Source organism: Netta rufina, assembly GCF_964035555.1.
Source record: "Netta rufina genome assembly, chromosome: 9".
Lineage (NCBI taxonomy): Eukaryota > Metazoa > Chordata > Aves > Anseriformes > Anatidae > Netta > Netta rufina.
The window spans coordinates 22,937,712-22,956,985 of NC_140132.1; the positions used below are offsets into that span (position 1 = coordinate 22,937,712).

General features: G+C 38.0%; 1 protein-coding gene across 2 annotated transcripts in view; it reads right to left on the reverse strand.

The window, feature by feature from the left end:
- Positions 1–210: 210 nt before the first annotated feature.
- Positions 211–19,274, reverse strand: part of LOC311212754 (neuroserpin) — a 47,347-nt gene continuing 28,283 nt past the window's right edge. For both annotated transcript variants that reach the window (XM_084292358.1, XM_084292357.1), the window contains exons 4-9: positions 18,245–18,439; positions 16,959–17,163; positions 11,082–11,179; positions 5,037–5,123; positions 3,701–3,790; positions 211–2,930 (exon numbers count right to left, since the gene is read on the reverse strand). In XM_084292358.1, coding sequence (XP_084148484.1) covers positions 2,854–2,930; positions 3,701–3,790; positions 5,037–5,123; positions 11,082–11,179; positions 16,959–17,163; positions 18,245–18,439 — 752 coding nt within the window. In that variant the 3' untranslated portion in view covers positions 211–2,853. The remainder of the gene's footprint in view (positions 2,931–3,700; positions 3,791–5,036; positions 5,124–11,081; positions 11,180–16,958; positions 17,164–18,244; positions 18,440–19,274) is intronic.

Genomic DNA, 19,274 nt, shown 5'->3' on the forward strand with positions numbered 1-19,274 from the left:
CAGCACCGCTACTAAAAGGACTTGCAGGAAAAATAGTCTCTTGAACTGAAGCTCTGAAAAACATTTCCAGCTGGACTCCAGTAAATGTATGCAAGAAGGACAGATGACAACAACATTAGGGAACCGCATCTTGTGTTTAAACTCGATGTGTTTCACAGAAGGATCTCAGTAGACACTCACGTCATGGGTCACTTACACAGCACAACTACAGAAGTTTCAGTAATTTATTTTCTGATATAGCCCCCAACACAAAATACAAATTTATTTTTTTAAGAAGATCACACACCTAAACTCAACATATGAAATACTATCGTGGAATTCCCCTTACCATAAAAACAGAAAGACAAAGTATTTTGCTAATTTCGTCTCAGAAGCAATAGCATCTTTGAAAAGAACATACAAAATCTAGATTAAAACCACAATGTAATAGTATTCATACACCTCAGTAAACTGGTAACAATACTTAAGATATTACTACTGAAAAACAGTATTGTTTGAGAGCTGCTCTTGTGGTGTACGACTAACAATTGTGCATAACTTGGTGAAAAACCCACTCTTGTTACTGAAAACCAGATAATTCTTGATTCTCAAGAAACATGAAATGGCTGTTTTGCACCTGTAAGGACTAGGTGAGTATCAAGTGAAATAACTAGTGCTTGCACCTCTGTTTCTGCTTGCTTTCCAATATGCCCACAGAGACAGTTCTCAGAATAAGACTTAGCACATGAGAAACATAATTCCTCTCAGTACCTATGGTCTTCTAACTGCTAGGGAAGTCTGTGCACTTGCCTGATATCCTCTATAAATACTTCTGACTGGCAGTTGTCCTTCCATAATTCCATAGCTTTAGTTCAAGTCTATCTTCAAAGTCTTTCCCTTGGTAAGGAGCATCTACACTGCAAGGAACTAATGCAGAAAAAAAAAAAAAAACAACACAGAATTGGTCAGAAAGATCTTTCACTGCACTGGGAATAAACTTCACTGAGTTATCTTTCTCATGTTTTTCCACTTCAGTGAGCACCTCAAAAATTAGCCTGAAAAAATGTAACAGCATAAAACTCAGGCTCCCGCTGAGGTTAAAAACACGGATCTTTACCACGTGGGGTCACTTTTACAGACGTTAGGTGGTTTCTGTGAAATCATCTAAACATGAAGATCCAGCCCTTCTCTAACAGTGTCAAAGGAGCTGGATTTAAGTGCATTGAGACTAGTTCTACACCTTGGTAAAATTAGCCTTCTCTTTCTTCGGAGGAAGAAGGAATGCTTCTAGGTACATTTTTAACTATACAGAACTAAGATTATAATTTGTCTAAATTTTAATACAAAAAAATTCTTATCAAGTCTAGACTATAAGACACTAAGGGCTATACCAAACGGGAGAACAGTGCAGAAGAAGCAGGAGCTTCATTTTATTTTTCATTTTTCCTCTTTGCAATAGAACAAAACAGTCCAAGAAGGCAGGACTTGGTGTGCTCAAACGCCCTCTAAGGCAGCACACCCAGCCTCTGTGGATTGCACACATCACTTCGCAGCCTGACCTGTGGGATTTGCACCAGCAGGGTAAAAAAAGTGAACCATGTGCCAAACTTGGGAAGTTCTCCTTGCATGAGTAACTTTATGAGCAGTATCTATGCTGTTTTAAACTGAATGCATGCCTAAGAGGCCTGTAAGTTAAAATCAGCCAATGTGCATTTGTTCCCATAGAATTCAAAATAAAACTTCTATTGTCTGAAAACCCCATTTATCTACAAGTCTGTATTTATCATCTGTTTCGAGAGCTCCTCCCTTTTCTCCTATTCTCTCACCTTTTTAATAACTTCTGTTCATCTCATATTTTTTGCAATAAGGGAAGAAATAATTACATGCCTGTCTAGTGATCGCTGGTACTTCTTGCAAATGGAAAGAGCAGCTAATTCCAGGCTAACATTTACTTGTGGTATGTGTCATTTTCCTCTGACTGTTTGTCCTCAATAAAAAGTTAGGGAACGATAAGGACTATGCTGTTCCTTTAGACATTCATGAACTGAACATCTTTAGACATCTTTATACACTTAAAATTAAGAAAATAAGTATTGAGAAAGATTGTTCTAGATCACTGAAGTGAGATACTGTAAAGCTCAGGTTAAAAGTAGAACATCTACTTTTGTGGAAAAAAAAATGTGTTCACACAAATAACATGACTTCACCTATTTTTACTTCAGTCACATACATAGCTATTCTATACTGACTAGGCTCAAATAATCATGCGATCAAATTTTATTGGCATCAACATTTATGGAAGGTGAATCGCAGAATCGCATGCAGGAGCATTCATAAAAGCAACATTTCAGAATCACATGTGGGAGTTCACACAAAAAGTCAACCACAGTTATCTTAGAATCCATTAGGCTTAATTTTTTCCCATTAACTTTGATGAGACAGCATACCGCAGTCTGTTTACTATTACAAGAAGAGATTACATTTTCCAGATGTAGTTCTTCAACTGTAAGTTATCATCAAGGTTTGCCATTTCATTATTCAGAGCTGCACACATTCTGCTCCTTTATCATTGATCCAGTCAGTCTTTGGACTGTGAAAAATTTAGGAATTATGGATTTGCAAGTTTGTTGCTTTACAATTCACTAGAACAAGAAACAGTTGTTGACATGTACACAGTTTTATTTTAAGGACACAGCAATCACAATGACAAACAGAACCATTATTTTAATACTGTGAACTTTCCTCTGGAAACTTGACTTGCACACAGATCTGAAAGCATTTTAAACAGTATCTTGGGGGAAAACACAGCAAACCTTAAATACATTAGCTTCAAACTTCATGTGCTTTTTTCCTCATTTTGGTAGCTGGCAGTAGTTAAAGCTCTTCAAAGTCGTGGCCACTCGTATTCATTGCTTCAGGGTGCATTACCCTCCCCATGAATAACACAGTACCTGGAAAAGGGAAAAAGAGAGGGGAAGGAAAGATGTTAGAACTAAAAGGAAATGTTGACGTTACACAATGGTAATTTACTGATACTGACTTCTAGATTTCTGGTCCACAATTTTTAAAAACAGCAATCAATCACAAACACTTTGGATGTTCTTGAGAATCAGGGTAACCATTACAGAGTTCCCTGGCTTGCTTGCAGAGCAGGCACTGAACACAGATCCATCTGACAGTCAGCTGCTGCACAGTAACATTTTGACACCCAGCCACAACCACAGCATTAAGACAACTTACAAATATGAAACTAAGGAATTAACTTAATCGTTGCCCATTTTGCTAGTGAATGCTGTTCTCATCTCTTGCCTGCCACAGAATATTTCAAGAGCACAACAGAATTATTCATAGCTGTAATATATGTCCATTATGTAAAACACTCAGTACTAGGAGCACAGCTCTTCCCACAGCGAAGCTCTTACGGAATACAGTGATTATGGTTATTCAGGGCAGTAACATTGCATTCTGGTAAAAATGGTGAATTTTTATTCCCTGGGGCTTTTAATCACTGAGCTGAGTATTTTTCATGATCCAAATTTCAGTTTTGTATTTGGAGAGACATGAAGTGGACGTAGACTCGATCTTTCAATGTTAGGAATTCCAATACAATTTGAGGAAAATTTGTAATACAAGGACAATTTGTTGATCAAAATATGTTATTTGCTTTTGTAACCCTGGTGATACACTGGTGAAAGATGTAGAAGAGTGAAAAAAATCTCACCTGTTCTTCTGTTCCTGACCAAAAAGAAAAAGGGATGATCAACTATGACTTGGGGATACAGCACTGCCATTCTGCTAATTGCAATCATTCCTAAAGGAGAAAGGACATAGTCAACTGAAGCATCACTGCACATTCTCTCCTGCTCTTCATGAAAGATACTTGTAAGGCTGATGAGGAGACACTGAAGTACCAAACCCCAGCACTGAATGTCACCAAGAAATTGTGCAATCTAACCCAAAATTAAAACGACCTCCATAATAATTGCATGCCTAGTTGTGCTTTAAGAAATGTTAGGAATGAAGTGGTACAATTTCCCAGGCTGAGGGAACAGTTTATGATTTAAGATGCAGAACCTTAAGAGAAATTATGAAACCTGCTTACTTGTAGAAAGAAAATGCATTATGTTAGACAGCACTCCTGACCTCTTTTAAACAGCTTCTAGCCTGCCTTTGATAGGAAAAGGTAACCCTTAACAGCTACAGAGAATAAAACTAAACAGGCTGATCTTGCAGCTTCTAGCTTCACTTGAATCTTTAAACAATGCAAAGGTTGAGGGTAAAATTAAGTGGGAGTTGTACAGAATTTTGCTCTTCGTTATTTTTATTTGGTGATGCATGGATTTCTCCAGGGCATTATCTCCCAATGTTTCATTTATTTTTACAGTTTCACTGCACTGACAATGAAGACTCATGCATGACAGTAATCCCTGTCCATATTAATGTTACAATCTAGAACAGTTTCTAATATTCATCAGCAAGTCAGTCATTTTTCCCTTCCTCAAAGAAAGGTAGGAGTTGAGGCAATTAGAAACCAGGTAATGATATGAAATGGAACTTATTTTCACGTAAACTAACAACCTGGCCTCCTAGGAGTAATACTGGAGAGCTTTTTTTTTTTTTTTTTCATTCATCACTTCCCATCTTGCTTCTCTGTAAATGAGCTCAAAATGCAATTGCAACAACTCTCAGCTCCTAACTACTCTAGATCAAATGCTTTCAACCATTCTCAATTAGCAGATCAAAATTTATGAATGTTTATGAATGCTCAAGTTCCATGAAGATACAATCTGCAGTCTGTCTCCCCTACCCCCAACACTCATAAGCAAAATACTGAAGGTTTTTCACAGGATGCTCCAAACTTTGTGAAACACACCATGATAAGAAAACGCTAACACTTGTTTCCAAATTTCTCTTCTGATGAGGAATATAGTTGCTGTGCTCTGCCTCCATGCTACATGCTATTTAGCTTTCCTGGCTTTCCAGCAAGTCAGTTTTAAAATATTAATTAACACAGAATAACTCAGCATTTGAATTCGTTCTGCTTTTCAGTCAGGTACCTGAGGCAGCAGCAGCTTCTGATCCTTCCTCATTAACTTCTAGGAAAGCCTTGTGAAATGCCTTTGCCAGGTAAAGTTCTTTGTTATCTGGAGAGGAAAAAGAAATATATTTCAAGCAGCTCAATAAAAATGAAGCATTTAGGAAAAAACACAGCCCCAAACCCTAGCACTATTATCCACCCTCTATACCAAGTAGGGAACGATAAGAACGTTGTATGTAGGACTTGCATTACAATACCTTCTGCCATCGCCTTTAACAGGCCCCTTTACCTTGTTCAAGACCCTAGTGCTCTTCTACCCTATATGTATTAGAATAGCATGGCAATACCTAGAGCACGAACAAAACAGAGTAAAAGACAATCCTTGCATTCAAGATTTTGAATGTAATTACTGGGGGAAGGGTTTATGACACTGTAATACAAATAATTATAGAGAAAGACTTTGTCTGGGGGAAAAAAACAGGTATTTTCTTTCTTGCCATTACAAATCTTCAGTTTCTTTTAAATTTATTTACTGCAATAAAAATCACCAGAAAAATGATTTTTTTCAGTCTTGTTTTCCATCCTTCTTTCCCAGTATTTTAATTCAGGTCCAAGCCTACTCCTGCTTAAGTCAGTGGATGTTTCATTACTTTTCTTCGGTGTCTAAGTGATCAGACCTATTGAAATAGTCAGCACCTTGCAGGAAGCAATACATTACACCATTTAATCAGTTTGACTAAGTTTCATCAGTACGACATAATGAGGATTAGATATACATTTATTGTACCTGCATAAAACGCACAGTAATGACAGAGCACAACTGGCAGTTAGGAAAGGAATAAAAGCTTTCTCAACAGGGAGTTACACAGCCATGAAAATCTAATCTAACCACCCCAGTGAGACAGCGATGCCATTTTGCATTTCTGATCCTTCAATGCCAGAATTCGAGCTGAAGACTGAGTAAGAGGGGAAAGGCTAGGACTATTTTCTTCTAATTGTTATTCATTTTTTTTGGCTTGCACAGCTACAGCCGGCAGATGTAATACTAACACGAACCAAAACCACAAGAGACAACAGTTTAAAATGTCTCTCCTGGCAGGTCTCACTTCTGCTACATACATAAGAGTGAACTAGACCTCATAGTTCAGCTGCTTAACTTAAAACTCTCCACCAAAAGCCCCAGATGATCCCCTTTGAGACTGTATCTAGTAAAACACACTAGATTGCTAAATATTAGCAATTCTAGGCATCAGATCCAAGCCTTCAGATATTGAGAGCTAGGATAAAATTTCCATTGCTGCTGTAAAACGTGGGACGTGCAGCGTCCAATTATCTTGAAAACTAAGCACAATCCCCCCAGCATTTGTGTCTGTAACTCTCCTTAACTCATTTCTGTTAAGGGAAACACCACCTGAAAACTGTGCTTACATCCCAACACTAACAGCCCTTCCAAGCCCTGAGTGCTATCTGTAAAAACAGCTGAACACTCGGATCAGGTACTTAATTGCCATCCTCTAAAGCTTCCATTCTTACAAATGCATTAAGACCAAAGTTTCCCCAAACCATTTTAGAACAAGCCCTGGATGTGCAAGAACATTTCCAGATAGACCAGGCAAAAGAGGGTGACAGACCCCTGCAAATCTGATTTCTATTGCACATCTTGCATTGTGTGCACTGACTTTGTGAACATGTCAGTTAACAGGATTCCTGGTAAGTGTGTTGGTCAGTTCTGCCCATTTCTTCATTCCAGGCAGCTGCATTTTGCTATCCTTGCTCAAGACCATTCCGCTGCTCTATTGAGCACTTAAGCTTATATACAACACATACCAGAAGAAAACAAACTCTGCAACCTTCGGAGAAAAATGCTGTTTCAGAGCTTATCTTCAACCCAAATAAATATTTATGTTTATTAGACAAAGACTTTGACACTTACCCTAATCACCCATTTCAATCATGGTTTTTATTACAGTACTTAGCCTGTTCCTGTGGCCTGTAATATTCACAGCAACACTCCCCATTTTCGTCCTGTATGTTTGACTCCACATAGCATGGCACTTACGTTACTCTGAGGTATATTTCTAAGCAGAACACTTAGCACCTTATGAGATCGGTCTCCATCTAATGAGCTTATTGAGTGTTACGAAATAGGGCCTTAACTCAGCCAACACAAACATTGCTAATATTTACCATCAGCTATAAAAACAAGCCTAGTTATAAGGGTATTCTGGATCTGCGGATAGAAATGTAATATATTGCTAACAGGAATACAAGTTCCATGGAAGATGAGACTGATATCTCCACCTGATCTAGTGCACTACTCCAGCTATAGTCTTTTTGTTGCTTCAGTACCTGATAAAAGTCTCAGACAAAAGCTACTGCATAATTTACCCCGAGAGAAAAACCTCCTCTTACTCAGCACATGCCTTATAACCTAAACCAAGTTTCTAATCCACAGGATGTATAGGGTGCCTAATCAACATAGTATGAATAGTTTTGATTGCCCTGAAGCATTTTTTTTTTTTAATCCTATCAACCTCATGACCTCAAACTATATCCAAAGATCTCCGTGGTTAAATTTTCCACAAGAGGGGTACTTTATTTGGTTTCAATTTCTTGTCTTTCACTCCAATAGATATCTTTGTCCTTGGATGGTGAAAATAGCAATTCCACATCCAGTTTACCTTCTCTAGACTATTTTCTTTATATTGCCACCATCTCATCCCTCTCATTTATCTCTCCCTGAAGCGAATCTGTTTCCATATGGGAGGATAATGTTGTCACCTGGTATTCAGACATCCTTCCTTGCTGTACTCTGTGATTGTCAAGTCACTGCCTGCAGTACTTTATCATATACAACATTATATCTTTCCCTTATGATTTCAGCTGTGGAAGAGGTGGGGCTTACCTGAGTATCTACTATCATGCCATTTTTCTCCAGCACCTTCTTTGAATACAGATTTTCACAGAGGTGATTTGACCGCTATCACCTCAGAAAAGACCCATGCAGATTTGGTGTCAGGGTAAGCCTTCTGCAGGACCCTAGCCTAGATACCCATTAATGTGTAGGAGGCTGACTTCTAATGTACATGACTCTGTTAGCATCACATTTCATTTGTCACTACACTCCATATGCTTGCAAACTCCTACTCAGAGTTGCCAACTGGTTGCTCTGCAAGTCTCATTTTTAAGCATGCATATTTATTGGCTTTTTCAGCTTAGGTTGCCCCAGAAAAATGATACCTTCCTCAGCCAAGACTTTGAAGAACCATTTACTGGGATGGTTCCCTTCCAACTACATTGTACTGGGAGAGCAAGTCATTAAAATCACTTCACTGGTCCCCACAGTGCACGACACCTTGAGGTTTAAAAGCATTTGCCATTTAAGGCATTATATAACAGTAAAATATTGTAATCATTTGAAAGAGAAGGGGAACTTTGCAAGTTCAAGTGTAAGCCCCAAGAGGTGCCAAGATACTCAAGCTGCAAGATCACATGCTGTGTAAGTTATAAACGCCAAAATACAAGAAGCTGTTTCCAGATTTGTTTATTCCTGAATTCCAGGTTTGGTTATTTTGAACACCTGATAAAATCAGAGATTGAAATCAAATCTGTTAAAGAATTTTTTTTTTACTGAAAGTGAGTCAGAATACATGAAACTAGATATTTGAATGTCCTCCTACTCACCTGCGTATATTGACAAATAATTTCTGCAAGAGCTGTATCTACAGCATGCATCTAGATTAATACTTTACTTGGTTGCTCACAATCCAGACATCCTGGAAGGTAAAACTGACTCAGCTATTTCCATTTTTCAGATTGAGTGTAAAAAGTAAAATAAATATTGAAAAATCAGTCTAATCCTGCAATTTGATTTATATCCACTAAACCCACATAGAGTTTCACTGAAGTCAACAATCTGTGCCTGGATCTGATTACAGGATTAGGGCTGTTGAAACTGCAGAAGGCTTTCCTTGACAACAATCCAAAGGCAACAGCAACAAGAGAGGGGGAGGAGAGTATTTTTAAATGCAACTATTTCTCAAAAAGTCTCATTTTCTTCCCAAATTAAAAAAGTGTTGAGACAAACATTTTCTTCAAATATTTTCATTTAAGGTTTCATGAAGTGGCAAGTTTTCCAGAGGGCTGACACTGAACTGCATGTAAATTTCTGGCTTCAACCTCCTTATTAGCTGACACATTATTCAGGTAGTTGCAAAAGCAAGCTTATAACATTTTCCTTCATCAATTTCTTTCCTTCTTCCCCATCCCCATTTTACATTGGGGAAATTAGAAGTGCGGAGCATCGTCCATATTTTAATTACTTGAAAATTCGTCTCTGTAGCATGAACAGTAGGGTTTTCATTAAGGATTATTTCAAAAACATTCTTATTCTTAATTTATCAAAGACCTTTTTTGTTACCTGGTGGCACGTGCTCTATTAAGTGACAGGTAAGAATGTTACAGTAAAACTCATGATTTCTCTCCATACACTGCTCTACATTTAATAAAGAAGTTACTCTTTAAATGGTAGAGGAGTTAATTCATTTATGCAAAACATGGTATTTTGATTTTATATGGCACAATTGTAAAAAATATAAAACTTTAAACAAGCCATTAGTCACATGGATTAAAGCATGAGCAAGTTCCAATCTTTCTGCTTACCTCAGCTACAGTTGATATTTCACTGATATTTAGGCATATTTTAAATGAAATAAGAGCCAAGAGCTGCCTTTGCAGTTAAACCTGCACTGTGCATTTTCTATTCTCCTTGGTACTTTTCCTCAAATAATTTTTTTTCCCATACACAGACCAGAAGTTATTGTAAAGCTTACTTTTCTTTGGGGCAACAGAGAAATCAGAAGTATTTCTCTTCAGAAAACTGATTTTAGGGAAGCATTATTCATTTATGCAAATTGCTTTTGCATGAGCTAACTCTAGCTTTTCCCATCATTTTGCAGGAAAAGTCAAAGCAGCAAAACAGCAGGATAGGCTACACGACAGCCTATAAACAGCATTTCAAACTTAAAAGTGAAAAGGAGATGAAAGTGTTAACCATTTTTCTGCCAGTTTTATAGGAAGGTTCCCCTTCATTAGCACCACCTTGAAAAAGCCACACCAGTGTGTTTGCTTCCAGGATCAGCCCATTAGCAGCAGTTATTTCCCATCAGCTAAGCAAATGTCTGGCTGATTAGAAAGCAACCCATAGGGCAGGAACACATACAGGGAGGTGTCTACAAGCATCAATTACAAGAACCATCATCATCATCCCACACTGGTAGCATGTTTCTAGACAGAGAACGACCTGGTCTGCCACACCTCCGGTCTGGACAGACCATGCTAAATGTACCGCTTGTGTGGCTACTTGTCTTACAAACAAAGGAAGAAACTTTATATGAAGGTCACTCAATTACATTTTTTTAAACACTTCCATACCTTTTAGAAGGTATTAAATGCATAAAAATATCCTGTCCAACTATTTTTTCTTTTTTACATGTATTGGATATTTCAACTTCTGAAAATAGTCTTGACAACATAATGAAAACAAGCAGCATACATTTGTTTATCTCAGAATTTTCTTTCCTGTGCTGCTCCTATACAGAAGGTGTCTGGGGAGATGACTAATTGTACAAGAACTGAAAGCTCTTATTGCCATGAACAAATAGCCTCTGGAGATGAAAGATGACAACCCCTGTGGTGCATGAACCCCATCTGCCATCAAGACACTGAAGCCACACATTGCTTTAACGTGGATCTGCTTCTTGCATAGTACTGAACTCTCTAAATTTCTAGTAAGACTCAATTGTAAAACACCACGAATTAACTTTCCCAGGTCAAAATACTCCTTCCCACCTTGATGGATTGCTTCCCTGCCCCAGCGGCTCCTACAGTGAAAGTACTCATACATCATCCCCAAATCCCAAGAGATCAAGAACTTGCTAACAGCTTTTTTGTAGTTTTTATTTAAGAAACAAAACAACTGATAAACTCTATAGAATGTTATCTTTAGGCGGATGATTTTAGTACTTCCTCATATATCTTGGAAGACAAAACAAGAACCTCTTACCCGACATCGCAGTGAGGTCAGCGCTATGGCTGAACAGTTCTGTAATTCCAAGACCTTTCAAGACATCTTTCAGATCAATTTCCTGTTCCACTGTGAACCTGGAGAACATAACAGAAAATTGCAAAAATCAGAATGGAAACAGTACCTAAACTAAAGATTAAAATTTCTAGCTAATGATGATTAAAGGACTGAGGTAAATAACGTAAAGCAGGAGATTCAGCACTAGTTGTGTAGCAGTGACACTTTGTATAAAAATGCTTACAAATAAGTTAGTTTACTTTCACAGCAAAAATATTTTCTAATGCAGGAGCAGTTAAAAACATGCTGATGGTACATACAGTCCCTGACCATAAAACCTCAGAACAAAATTATGCAGCAGCTAAATGCAAAACGCTCGCGTCTTACACAACAGGTTTACTGTAAGAGCTGAATTTAATTGTAGACACAGTAGAATGGAATAAATAAGACAAAGGACTGTAAAAACTTCACAGGCAGCTGTTGGCAAAGAAAGAATAGGAAAGGATGCTCCATTTTTATTTAGTCAGATTAAGCAAAGACCAACAATTATGAACACTAATAGAACACCACGAACACAAAAGCACTGCTGACTTTGCGTCTAACTACTGCTGTAGCAAAGTTCTAATTGGGTTTTGAATATGAATGCAAAACAAAAATAATTGCTAGTGCAAATGCACTTGTGATGATCACCTGCCAAGACTTTGGGGACTTCGGGGTTAGCTTGCAAACCTGTGCTCTAGGTTACATTGCTATTCTGGCAGGCAGCACAAATTGAGATTTATCCTGAGGGCAAGATTTCAACCAAGAGCTTGTTCCATTTGCAAAGACTTTTCAAACATTCTAAAAACTTATGCCTGGTATTCATAAAATGAACGGACGCAAGGTTTGTAGATGGGCAGAAACAGACTGGGCAGCTACAGAAACAATGAAATGTGTCAAAATACAACGGCAGCCCTGCCCTGAAGGTGCCAGAAGTCTACAGACACAAGAGACAAATTGAGCAGAGTTGTGAGTTCTTTGTAGAATGACAGCATTAAAGATTTAAATTACGTTGACAATGACTGGTTAGAGCAAGTGTACAGCAAAATATATAGTACATACAGTATTGTTAGTTTCTCCAGCAAACCTTTTAGTCACAAACAACTCTGCAATTACACTGTACTCTTTAGTGAAGGGTCTTGTCTGCGCTAGATCCAAAGAAAATAAAATATTCTGCTGTGCAATTTCCTATATATATTTTTTTATTTTCTCCAGGACTAAGCTTCCTCAATTACATGTAGGAACATGTTCTTTCCAGGAGAAAGTATAATCCAGAAATCTGAGCAGTGAACAGCGGATGAAAAGCTGGATGAGTGATATCTCTGCATGTACAAACCCTGGCAGCTTGAAAAAGAATAACCTGGACATCAAAAGATGACTCAGTAAGAGTCAAGTGGATCTTTCTTCCTTACACCAAGTGCATTCATAATGATCCGCGATAGAATAAATGTTAATCATTACTCAGAGAAGGATTTTATGCAAGCTAAAGTAAGATCCGGAGGGAGTTCGGGTTTGACAAATCACTGATTGCACTGCATGTGGTCATGTAACCTGTCCAGATGAATTCCAGTCTGTGCCTGGAATAAAACAGAACTGATACTTGTGGTTTTATTGTTTTGGCAGTTCTCAAAAGAATCAGAGGAGATCAAAAGATTTATGTCCAAGAGGAAGCTTCTCAGGTGTTCTGGCATGGAATGCATCAGCACAGCAGCATTTTTATAGGTAAATAAAAATAGAAAGCTTTTCTTAATGAATGATTGCCCAGAATTGTGACAATTAAGAAGTTTCATGTGGTCAAAAAAGCAATCTAAATGAGCCACCACTCAAAAATAGTATCTCCCCTATTTTCTCACAGATACTAAAATGAGTTATAGACAAGCTCTAATAAGATTTAGATTTCCACGTATTTCTTATAGCCAGTGATGTCAGTTTTCGTTTCAAATATCTACAACCCAGCCTCATTTCCCAAGCCAGGTATTTGCTGTATGGCCAGACTTTGGCAATGCTGACCTACACGATACTAGCCCCAGCCCATGGTTATCTGCAGTATCTGTTCCCTGTAACAAAACAGATGGCCTTTTTCCTACAATCTTTCAGGTGTTTCTGATGCTGAAAATAGCATGAGAAGTGAATTTCAGTACTTCGGTATCAGAAGTCAAGTTGCAACTGGGAGCATTAAAGACTGAATGGAAGTAAGAAAGCACAGCCACCGAAGGGAAAGCGAGGAACATTTTCACCATAGGGCTAGAAAAGAAATGGAAAGACTGCTTTATTGAGTCAAAAGGAGAGCTTTCAGAGCTAAGCAGTTCCGGAAGGTTCACCAACACACACGTACATGGCTACAAGCTCCCACAGGCCTCCTTAGGAAGCACTCAGCAGGAATAGTAGTAAGGGATAGTGACTGCCCATTCGCTATTAGTCAAGACAACAAGAAATGAAGATGGGAATTCAGCTCCCCACCCCAATGTTCCTTTGTGAAGCATTTCCTATATGTAAAATGCAGTCCAAAAAGCTGATCCAAAAAATGTTTTCCTTCATTTCCATTATCTTTGGGTCACTCCCACATGAAATGAAGGACAGAAAGATGCTTTGGAAGTAGTATTAGATTGAGAAACTAAAGCAGCTCTCTGGAGAGTTGAGCAGAGAAAGATATTTTCATGTTTTTCAAATTTAAAACTTACATCAGCATGAGATTCAAATTACACGTTTATGTCATTGACAGTCTCCTTTGTTGTGTACCTGAAGCTTTAGGTTTATATAAAGCACTTACTGTTTCAGGCTTTCTTCTAGTTTATAGACTTTCAAGGCAGAAAAAGACAGCTTCATCTTGTACGAGGCTGTGCAGCCCTTCTGAAATGCTGAATTTTTACTGAAGTCCTTAGGTGTTCAGGATCATGTGGGACTGAGCACACTTTCTAGTTACACAGCAGAAGTGAACTACAGTCTAATGCAATTCATCCCAGAGGCTAGAATTTCAAAAATTACTATAAATTCTGAGTGAGAAAGCACAAGAAATTCCAGGTTCTCAGTTTTGTTCTGATACCTTGTATTCTGCAGAACAAGAAGCAGAGGAATAGCTCCATTTCAAGAAATCAACAATTTCTTACTTGGAAAAGAGGCCCTCAGGATCTGAACCACTATTTCAGCTTAGTAAGCGGCCTATAACACCAAGCTGCTAGCTGACATCAATTCCAACTTTTCAGCTGGAATTTCAGCAAGGCTGTCCTGAGGTGCTAGAACTAGCTTGCATAATTTAATAGACTGACATCAAACAACAATAATCCTACCACGCTGCTGTTCTAACCAAGCAGAGCAAGGCAGGTTATGGCTCTTTCTCAGGCAAAGTCCTTCTGTCCAGGGCTAAAGATAAGCTGCAGACGTTGACTAAGTGTGTATTTATTTCAGCAGTGCAGTTCTACACCTCCTGTGATCGCATCCCAAGAACAGTAAGAATGGCCTCATAAGAAGGGAACTCAAGACAGCATGTTAAAAAGGGATAATGGCTGGATTTTTTGATAGAAATAGAAAAAAAATCACACAAAGAAACTTATTTCAACACCATCTCAGGCATTTTTAAGACTCTTTCAATGAACACAAAAGCAGGAAGGTCATTGTGGAAAGCCAAGCGTGCTAGGACAGTCTTTAGGAGGCGATCTGCAGACTGTGGTACTGTCACTAGGTAGCAGTTCCTCCTGTGTTCTTCAAATAAATTGTTAGTTTTGTAAATTAGATTCATGGTCTGTTTCACTTCTATGGAAAAAACGGATTAAATTGTTGATCACTTTAGTCTGAGTTAAGCTGGAAACAATGATTTGAAAATGAAAATGAGAAAGTATAATTTAACAATTCTGTACAAATCTCTCGTTTGCTATTAAGAGGCGTAATATGCAATTTCATTTGCACACAGATAATGCAGACAGAAACTGGGAAGTTGTGATTAACTCTGCTTTGGCTAGTTGTTCAGGCCCTATTACAAGTGTATAAGTTTAAAAAATGTTCACTTTATAATTGGATAGCATCTTCCAGGATATAAAAATTTAATTTTATTCCACTGCTGCTTTCAGTTTCTCAGTGGACAGAGCCTGCAGGCCACATTTCATAACATGCCTTCCTGAGTCAGAGAATAAAATATTTATGAAGTTTTTATTTAGAGCATTGATAAAAATCCTGCAGATACCCTCCAAACCCCTAATGGAAATCCAACACCTTGGGAACATGCAATCAATCTTTAATTTTTATAAGGAAATTGCAGTATTACCGCATGGTGTTTCAAGCTCATGAAAGCTATCTTATAATCAGAAAACACTGAAGGTAATCAGCACCTGGTTGTACCTGTTTTACCTCTGTATAGCCTCAGTTTGAAAACATTTACCAAGTTCTTTGAGGTTCTTAAATGAGTGACATGCATGAAAACTAGCCTGAGGAAAGAATTGTTGGGCACAGAATAAATAAGGAAGTTATATGACCACACAAAACCTCAACCTCCAACTCATGTCTGAGATTCTGGCTGCAGAGAAACCTGGAGTCTCTGCTCACAGCTCCTGGGAAATGAAACTCCAGGTGAAAAACAACCACAAGACACCAAGACTGTGCATTAGGCTCAGCCTGTACAAAATCTGCGGTGCATCTCTGCTGCTGTGCCTTCTTCAAATGAAATACTACTAAAAAAAAAAAGGAGCACTTACTGCAGGACAAAGATACAGAGCCCCAAAATGCTGCTGATCCCTCACGGTGACTCCAAGCATAATGGCTTTAAAGAGAAGCAGAATTCTATCTTGAGCTGGAATCAGGGCATGCCAACAGCACCAGTCCATCTCAACCTAATTTATCCTGGCTGCACTTGGTTTATGGTGCTCCGCTGCAGATAGCTCCTTGAGAATGGTTTTTACTAAGTCGATAAAAAGCAGGAATTCTTGGCCTGCTCTTTACTTGTCTAATATGACCAACCCAAATCTCCAAATCACAGGAAAACAGTAACTATTTTAGTGATTAAAAGAATTCACTATATTTTAGTTCTTCCATGTACTGTTTTGCACAGTACCACAGAAAGCTTAATATGTAGGGGTAATCCACACCAAGCTTGTGCCATATTGTTATATCAACGCTTCAATTAAATCATTATGAATCACTTAAGGAGTATTATGAACCAACAACACAGTAGTAAACAAGTATAAGGTAAGCATGGAAAAAAACAATTAGAGGCAGATGAAACAATTCTAGGAAAGAGAACTAAAGTGGTATTTGAGTAAATACACCACTGAACACATAACTTATGTCTTCAAATAAACAAGTTTTACTGCTCTAAAGAAAAAAGAAATCAGCCCTTATAAATAAAAAAAGACAAAAATTGACTGACTGGAATTACCTCTCAACATTCAGCTGTTTGTGTCTACATAGACACACCATTAGAACTTTTTAAATTAGCAGCAAACAGTAATCTAATTAGTACCCAAATGAAACATTTTAGCTTTTGTTAATAGAGGCTAGCGATATTTCTATGGCTCCCGTCTAAATTGAGTGGTTAACATAATGAGCTCTGCAATAAAAAGGGAGCCATCATTCAGGGCGAATATATTTCTGATGATGTAATCCTTTCAGGAGCTTACACACCTGGAAGGGACACAAATGTAGCGTTCACTTGTTGCTCAAACTACCACCACTCTACCCTGAATGCCCTCGGGCTCTCTTGTCACAGCAGCCTTCATTCGGCTGCTACATAACTACAGATTTGCTCAAGATGTTCAGGTTTTACCTCTTCCGCTGCTTCAACCAAAATGAATGCAGTCTTTCCCCTTTATTGACATGAGAGCATATTCTCACCTTGGTAAATATACTTCTACTTTTTGCTTTTTCACTGAGTTAGCCCATTCGTTAATCAACGAGGCTTTGACGAGGGGTTCCAGTGTGACCAGCGGAACTTCTTGTCTGGAAAGAACGATCATCATACTAATTTCATCTCCCTCGTACGGTATTTCCAGAACTTGATAGATACCACCTGCTTCATTGGAGCCATCACTGAACTCTCCTACAAGAGAACACACAAAAAAATGCTATCAGTAGTATTTCCTTCTGTCTACACCAGAGATAATGAAAAAATAAAAGGTTAATACTAGGCAATGTTTACTAAGTACTGGAGCTAAAGATGACCCACGATCCTACATAAAATTTATAATGGTTTCTCCATCATATGATTTGAGCCCAATTTCCACTTCCTTAAAGACGGGAAGCTTAGGCAATCACAGTTTGTAGGTAATCATACCTCTGAACTTATTTATCTTCCATTATTTGAACAGAGAACTCTAACAGTTGTTAAAGCTGCCAAGAGTTCCATGGAAACAGGTAGAGGTTTTGGTTTTTTTTTTTAAATTCAGAAGAGAATTTATTAATGAGTGAAATAATGCCCATGCTAGGTGCTTTAGAACCCATCTGGAGCTCAAGCTTAAGCTAAAAACAATCATTAGCTCTGCTGTTCAAAGAACTCGTATTTTACCTAAGCATGTTAGAGCATTAACGAACAAGCGTTATTCTTAAACTAAGACTTTATATTTATTCAGAATAGTTCAGCTAGAAGATACCTACAAAGATCATCAAGTCCAACTACCTGATCACCACTTCAGGGCTAACCAGAAGTTAAAGCATTTTAATGAGGACATTATACAAATGACTCATTAACACTGACAGGCTTCAGGCATCAACCTCCGCTCTAGGAAGCCTGTTCCAGTGTTTGACCACCCTCACAGTCAAGGAATTTTTCCTAATGTCCAGTCCATTCATTTTTTAACACAGCACAAGAATACTTTAGCAAGAAGCAGGAATAGCTCCATAGTTGTAAAGAGTTTAGAGATAATGGATAAACATTCTGAAATTCCCCACGTGGCACCAAACATATCTAAAAAGTAATAAAAGATGTCATTATATATGTTGCTATCCAGTATAATACAGAAGCACACACATTATGAAAGCATCAAATAAGCATCCCTTCACTGGGCAAACACCACATTTAAAATTCTAGGTGGATGAACAGTCAACAGTACAAATAGGTATTACTGCAACAAAGCTATTAAGGGAAGACTTACTGGATTTAAATTGCTAAATCTCCAACTCACCATAGTAAAACTCTCCCTGCTGGTACATCATTGGAATCTGCACTTCGCTTTCATCATCTTTAGTAAAAGAAAAAGTTCTTGTATTTTCAGGTCTGAATTGTGATTTCCAGTTGCCTTTAAAGTAGATTGCGTTGATGAGAGCCAAATGAGTTAGAGCACCAAAATCTCTTGATGACACAAAATCTTTGATCATATCTAAGAAGAAAAACAACTGTCACTCTGCATGTCAAATTGAGCATTAAATCAAAACTTAAGACAGCTTGAAAAAAAAAGCAAGAAAATAAAAAGCTTTGCTAACATGTAATTTCCAATTCAGATGTTCCATTAAATCTCAAATTAAACTGTCAGTGTTTTGTAAACCTAAAATCACAGTGTAGGTGCATAAATCTTTCCATCTAGTACATGTTAGTCAACTGTTCCTTTACCAGTACTTAAATATAAGCCCACAATGAAATCAAGCAGAAAAGGGATCAAAAATATTTACACAGGTGCTATAATATAGTTCAACATTATGCTCTTAAGGTCTGCTCATCTACAAACTCAGGTTCCAATCCAAAGAAGCACTTAAAATGGGTGCTTCAAGTGCATAAGCATACCTATGGGAACTTCACTTCAGCCAATTCTGAAGTGCTCAGTTTCTAATCAAGTAACATCCCACTGATTAGTAAGGACTAATCATCAAAAAAGTTCTCAGCATTTGTTCCACTGACACCAACTGTTGAAAAATACAAAAGAAAGACATCCAGCATCTGCTCTGTGCAAGGGAGTGTGTCAGCTGAGCAAGGCAGCTGCTTTGCTCCTACTCTTAAATAAGCAATTTACATGAGAATAGTCTCACCTGCCTTAACTCACCTTAAATAGCTTGCTTTCCAGCAAAACAATTTTGAGTTTGTTAAATTTGGTGCACTGACCAACCACATTTGTCACTATTCTTGAAGAATTACAGCCTACGTCAGATGGCTTTCTTGCTTGTTCCTATTTTTAACTGATATTGCAGTGTAAGGTGTTAAAATAAACACATTCCTCAGTC